This window comes from Poecilia latipinna, unplaced genomic scaffold, assembly GCF_001443285.1.
Source record: "Poecilia latipinna isolate Pla-1442-1.1 unplaced genomic scaffold, P_latipinna-1.0 Scaffold1402, whole genome shotgun sequence".
NCBI classification, from domain to species: Eukaryota; Metazoa; Chordata; class Actinopteri; order Cyprinodontiformes; family Poeciliidae; genus Poecilia; species Poecilia latipinna.
In genome coordinates this window covers 69,156-75,433 of record NW_015114018.1, presented here as the reverse complement: position 1 = coordinate 75,433, position 6,278 = coordinate 69,156, and the positions used below count along the sequence as shown (strand labels likewise).

General features: G+C 44.5%; 1 protein-coding gene across 1 annotated transcript in view; it reads left to right on the top strand.

The window, feature by feature from the left end:
- col6a4a (collagen, type VI, alpha 4a) overlaps positions 1–6,278 on the top strand; it is an 80,359-nt gene that overhangs the window by 57,955 nt on the left and 16,126 nt on the right. The window contains exons 14-22 of the mRNA XM_015056730.1: positions 407–485; positions 576–721; positions 1,811–1,903; positions 2,549–2,602; positions 3,832–3,903; positions 3,991–4,017; positions 4,106–4,150; positions 4,757–4,810; positions 5,210–5,272. Coding sequence (XP_014912216.1) covers positions 407–485; positions 576–721; positions 1,811–1,903; positions 2,549–2,602; positions 3,832–3,903; positions 3,991–4,017; positions 4,106–4,150; positions 4,757–4,810; positions 5,210–5,272 — 633 coding nt within the window. The remainder of the gene's footprint in view (positions 1–406; positions 486–575; positions 722–1,810; positions 1,904–2,548; positions 2,603–3,831; positions 3,904–3,990; positions 4,018–4,105; positions 4,151–4,756; positions 4,811–5,209; positions 5,273–6,278) is intronic.

The following is a 6,278-nucleotide window of genomic DNA, read 5'->3' as shown; positions in this document are numbered from 1 at the left end:
TTTAAAAGCCAGTACTTTTTTTACTTTTACTTAAGTAAAATGTTAATGTGGTACTTTGACTTTTACTTGAGTACTTTTTTGCCTGTGTATTTGTACTTTTACTTAAGTACATTTTTTGAGTACTTTCTCCACCACTGGTTAGCGCTAGCTTCCACTAAGTGCCATCTTGGTATTCTGCATTAGTGGAGCTAATGCTATGGTTATTGTAACCAGATTCCTAGTTAGCGCTTCCCAACACTTCCTGATCCAGAGCTGCTGTTTGGTGTTTTTGGTTGTTGGTAAACAGAACCAACAGTTTCTGAACATCTCAGGTTTTCCTGCGGTTTGGTCCGGACCTCCGGGGCCGACATGGTTCCGACCGGACCAGCGGCGTTCCTGAATTCTGATCTAACCTGTGATCCTCCAGGTGCTGGTGATCTTCTCAGACGGACTCGATGAAGACGTGATTACTCTGGAGAACGAATCTGAGAGGCTGCGGCAGTCGGGTAACGAGCTGACCAGGATCGACGCTGGCGTTGCCACGGTAACGCATGTCACACCGCAAGCGGGTAACCTGTGCATACGTTTGTCGGCAGGGGTCAGCGCGCTGCTCGTCGTAGCCCTGGAGGACGTGCGTAACGCCGCCCAGCTGCAGATGGTGGAGTTCGGCCGAGGGTTCGGATACAAACTTCCTCTGACCATCGGAATGCCGAGCGTCGGGAGCGCCGTCCTCAAACAGATCGTAAGCCGTTTCAAACATCGTCATTTAGCTTTCCTCTGATCCTGTGAAGTGTTTTTGGAGGCGTTCATGTTCACAGGCTGCTCTGTGATTCACTCAAAGCTTTCATCTGTTCTGAGGAAATGGGCCGCTGCTCCAGGCAGACCCTGATAAAGGAGAAATGTTCCTGTCGAACCTGACAGGCTAATCAACCTTCCCCCGTCATTCCAGCCAACAGCTGCTGCAGTTAATCCACAGGATGAAGAAATCTGCATTATTCTGGCCTCTCATCCACACATGTTTCTGATTAATCAGCGTTACTCCAGCATTTGGATCAAACCTGGACAAATGTTTTCCTTTCCTAGGAAAGATTCCCCAGAGACTCATTTACTGCTAAAACATGATGAAGGCTCACCAAGCATCTGCTGGCGGCCGCACAGCAGGAGAGAAGCCAGTAAACGGAGGCGAGCAGAACCGCTTCTCCTCCGCAGGGTCCGCAGGTGGAGGCGCCGAATACCAGGATGTGGTTGTCAGTGGGAGGAGGAGGAGGAACATAAGCTAATGGCTAGCATGTCTTTTCATCGAGAACAAATGGTTGTCTCATACAATCTGTAGCATCAGACATCAAAGGGTTGCTATTATGAAACATCAACTGTTTTCTTGATTTTTCATGTGACCGTGGTTCTTCTGCCATCTTCTGGGGATTACGCCCAGTATCATACGTGTTGATTGGGCTAGGTTTGCTAACTGGCAGTCCGGTCCAGACCATTTGTTTGCTTCAGGAACGGTTTCCTCACAGAGGTCAGAGTTCAGCGGCGCCCATCAGCTGCCTGGAGATGGTCGCCATGCAGTAACTGCTCTGCTGATGGGGGAAAGCTTCGTTTAGTTCCTGGATGTGTGAGAGGAAAAACCAAACATCTGGAACAAATCCACACTTTCCTGAACATCAGAGGATCCATTAGGGGTTTCTGGGCCACATGAGAAATGTTTCATGTTCTTTGATGTCTGCCTTTGAGTCATGAAATTAAATGAATGAAATGAGTAGAAATGTGCTTTTATTTCCAAGTCTCGTGACTTTAACGTCCCATTTGTTGCTTCCTGTCCCTTCTGCAGGACTCGGTGTCGAACAGGGAGTGCTGCAACATCATGTGCAAATGTTCAGGACCAGAAGGAGTCCGAGGCTCCCGGGGCCGCTCGGGGTCAAAGGTGACTGCGGCGCTTCCGCTTGAACTGCTGGAACATGAAAGCAGATCCCTGCAGTACGGATTTCATGCATTCCAGAGAGACAGAAACAGGCCGAGCCTCATGACTCAAACCTGCAGCTTCCCGGCAGATAACAGCAGTTAGCCTATCAGAAGCTATTCAAGCCTAATCTAGCATCTCAGTGCTAACATGGAGCAGCTAACGCTGATGTTAGCATCCACAATCTAGATTTCCAAAGAAGCTCCATGAATGATCAGAGAAACTCTGGAAAGATGAACTTTGCTCCAATTTGATGAAAAACCTGAGAATTAAAAATAACAAAAATCTTTGATGTTCATCTCAGCAAAAAAGATTTTGTGTTTTTCTTCAATAATTTCACAGAAATTAAACTTTTAATGGAATCTACTGCTGGTCTTTACATTTTAAAATCACAACCATCTGGTCTACACAGCTGTAATGTCTAAAACCACCAGCAGAGGGCAGGAGCCATCAGGTTACCAGGCAGTTTCTGGAGCGTCTGACAGTGAGGTGGAGGACCAGCAGAGCCGGTTCTCTGGTGTCTGTTTTAGAACGGTTTTATCTGCAGGATGATGAGAGAGTGATAATCTAGATTATCTGTCTGTAATCTGTGCTGTGTTTGTGCTGCAGGGCGTCCGGGGACAGAACGGTTACCCAGGATTCCCTGGAGACGAGGGCGGCGCCGTGAGTACATCCGTTTTACTCTCACTTCCTGTTTTAGAAATTCTGTTTACACTTCCTGTCCTGGTGTCTCCTCTTCCTGTCCTGGTGTCTCCACTTCCTGTCCCTGCTTCTGTCTTTATTCACGTTAACTGATAAACTAGCCTCCGGTCACTAGGTGGCAGCAGCGTTCAAACTAATCAACAGGCCGCCTGTAGAGGCCAGTAGAAGTAGCTGCTGTAAACGGAGCGAGGACACAAGCGCAGATGTGTTGAAATATACGGTCATAGAGGACAGATGGAGAAGTTTGACAGTGAAAAGAGAAACGGCAGCAGAGGTCAGTGAAGCAAGTATGACAGTTTTATGGCCAGGCTAAAAAATTGTGTTTTCAAATATTCAAAAGAATACAATCATAATACTACGAGAACCCAGTCGTATCAGCAGAGTGATTTAAATATTGGCAGAGTAAAGACGCAATATTGCCGGAAGAAAGTCGTTAAAAAGCTCCATAGAGTGATATGCAACGTGACCCGCTCAGCAAGTCTGGTTCTTTCTGTTAAATAAAAAGTTGTGTAAACATCGTTTCAAAGTCCTGGGCTGAAAATTTGCTTCTGATGTGCTAAAACATTTAGTACAGGGGTGGCCAAGTCCAGTCCTCGAGAGCTACCATCCTGCAAGTTTTAGAAGTATCCTTACTCCAACAGACCGGGATCAGCTCTACAGAGGCCTGATAACGAGGCAGTCATTTGATTCAGGTGTGTTGAAGCAGGGATGCATCTGAAACTTGCAGGATGGTGGCTCTCGAGGACTGGACTTGGCCACCCCTGTTTTAGTACTTAGTCATTTGTTAAACCAGGACCAACTATAACCTTACAAGATCCTCAGTATTCCGCAATTTAGCACAATATGGTGAAAACTGGTAACTATGGTGAAAGAAATTATGATCCCTGGGGGGAGCACGACAGAAAGTACCTGAGAAACACTGAGGTGACAGATCCAGATAAAAACCGACCAACGTCGGAACTGATGACGCAGCGTTTTCGCTCAATGACTTTAACAGTTACAGAATAAAGAATAAAATGATTTTCTTACATATTTAGTGGCTGCAGGTTTCCAGCCAGAAGCTGTTTGAACCCGAAAAGTTTTGGAACCCAAACATTCCTGCCAGCCCAGCAGGGACTGAACCCCTCCAGAACCTCGGGGTTCTGCTGGTTCCTCCATGCTGCCTGATCTGACCCGTTCTGTTTCTGCAGGGCGAGCGTGGCGTTTCCGGGCCCAACGGACCTCCAGGCGTCCAGGGCTGCCCCGGACTCAGAGGACAGAAGGTAAAACCCAGCCCTGCCTCTGGGCTCTGACCCGGTCCGGTCCGCATGACTTCTTGCTGCCTGCTCTAACAGCTGTGTGTGTTGCAGGGCGGGCGCGGCCTGCGCGGGAACCGGGTGAGTGACGCTGAGCCTCTGGACGGCGGACGTTTGGACCAACAGTCCGGTCCGGACAACGTCTGACTGTGATTTTCTGTGGCTGCAGGGGGAAGACGGAGAGGACGGGCTGAACGGGATCAATGGGGAACAGGTACCAGCACGGCAGCAGCATCGGCGCATCGGGTTCTGGTGGATCCTCAGAGCAGATCCGGTCCGATAGCAGTAGAGATCCTGGGTCCAAAACCAGCATTTCTAAAGTTACACAGTCAAAATGTAGCTCTGAGCTAGTTAAATGTTTACTAACTATTTAGCTTTGAGCTAAATAGTTAGTAAACTATTATAGTTAGCTCAAAGCTAACTATTTAGCTTTGAGCTAAATAGTTAGCTTGCTAGCTAAATATTCGGTGTGAAGCTAAATAACTAGCTTTCTGAGTGAGCTAAATATTTACTAAATATTTAATGAAGTTATCTGGCTAGCTAAATGTTTAATATGCAGCTAAATTTTTCTATGTGAGCTAGCTTAACGTAAATATGTAGCTTGGAGCTAAATAGTTAGCTTGTTAGCTTAATATTCTTCATCCTATGAAGTAAATATTTATTTAGATATTGTGACATTAATGAATGAATTAAATACGTTTTGCAATGCGTGAACGATCCCAGTCGGTTCCACCAGCTGATCCCGGATCTGCTCTGGTTCTGTTCGGTTTCTGGAAATGATCCGGAAGCTGATTGGACGGATTTCTGTTTTCGTTTCCAGGGAGAAACGGGAAAAGATGGAGCTGGAGGAGAGAGAGGACATCCTGGAAACCCGGTACCTATACCTGATCGATTGTTCATTCATTCATCCATCCGTTTGTTCAATCTTTCATTCACTCATTCATTCATTCATTCATCTGGTCATTTATTCACACGTTCATTCATTTATTCATGCATTTGTTCATCTATTCATCTATTCATTCATCCATCCATTCATTTGTTCATTGATTCATCTGTTAATTCATTCATCAATTCATCCATCCATTCATTCATTCATTCATTCATTCATTCCACCATCCATTCACCCATTCATTCATCCATTCAGTCATTCTTCAGCTCCTCCAGGTTCAGATGTTTCAGTTTATTAACTTTTAGACTTCAGAAAGCAGGAAAGCTTTTTTTTCTGGTTCTGACCCAGGCTGAACATTCTGACCTTTGACCTTTTCCTCCTCAGGGCATCCCTGGAATCAGAGGGGAGCGTGGGCCGGAAGGACAGCGAGGACTGAGAGGAGACCCGGTGAGACCAGGAGAAGTTGCAGTGATTACTTTTCAAGTGACCTTTGACCTCCTCCTCAAACCCAACTCAGCTCCAAACGTCCAATCAGAAGACAGAGGAGGCGATGATGTCAGAGGATGATGATTCCTCTAAATGTGAAACGGAGACATCAGGATGAAGTCCCCTGGAACGTTCCTGGATAGAAAAGCAGGAAGATTCCTTTGTCCTTCATAAAATGTCAGGGAAGAAGAAACTTTGGATCCGGTTTCTGCTCCAGGACCGGATCCATTTCCTTAAATCTGCCATAGATCATGTGACAGTTTCCTGTAGGGAAAGAAGCATTAGCATTAGCGTTAGCAGTGGATACCATAGATATAAACACGTAGATCCCTCATGGAGCGGGTCGGCCTGCTGCTGCGATACGTCATAGCGTCCGCCATATTGAATGTGGAATATGTGCCAGTAAGCTAATACAAGTGAATGGACCGAACTTAATAAAGTGACATTCCACAACGTATTTTAAGTTAATTCCTGTCATTGACACATTTTCTCACACACAATATATTTGGTAATCAAAGAAATGACTAAAGACAGAGTTTCTAACTTTTGATGTGATTATTTAATTGTTTCGTGGCATTTCTGAATAAAGAGCACAATGTTTTTATTTGATAGAAATGATTCTGATCATTTTTATATTAACATTGATGAACAGACATTTTTACAGTGTTTAAAGAACATATTTACATAATTCCATAATTTAATGTACATTTAACTTTTTAAGACAATTTTCTTGTATTTATTTTTTATACATTATTGAGAAATGACTTGATTTATAAATCAGTCATTGTCAAACATTAAACTACATATTTTTCTTACTTTTTTCCAGAAAAAAAAAATATTATGGTCAATAGCAGAGTATGCCAACTCTGCTGTTGACAGCAAAGAGTGGAAATAATTCTAACAGAGTAAATCATTTTTATTTCATTACATAAGCTGTATTAATACACTAATACTTCAGATTGAGATA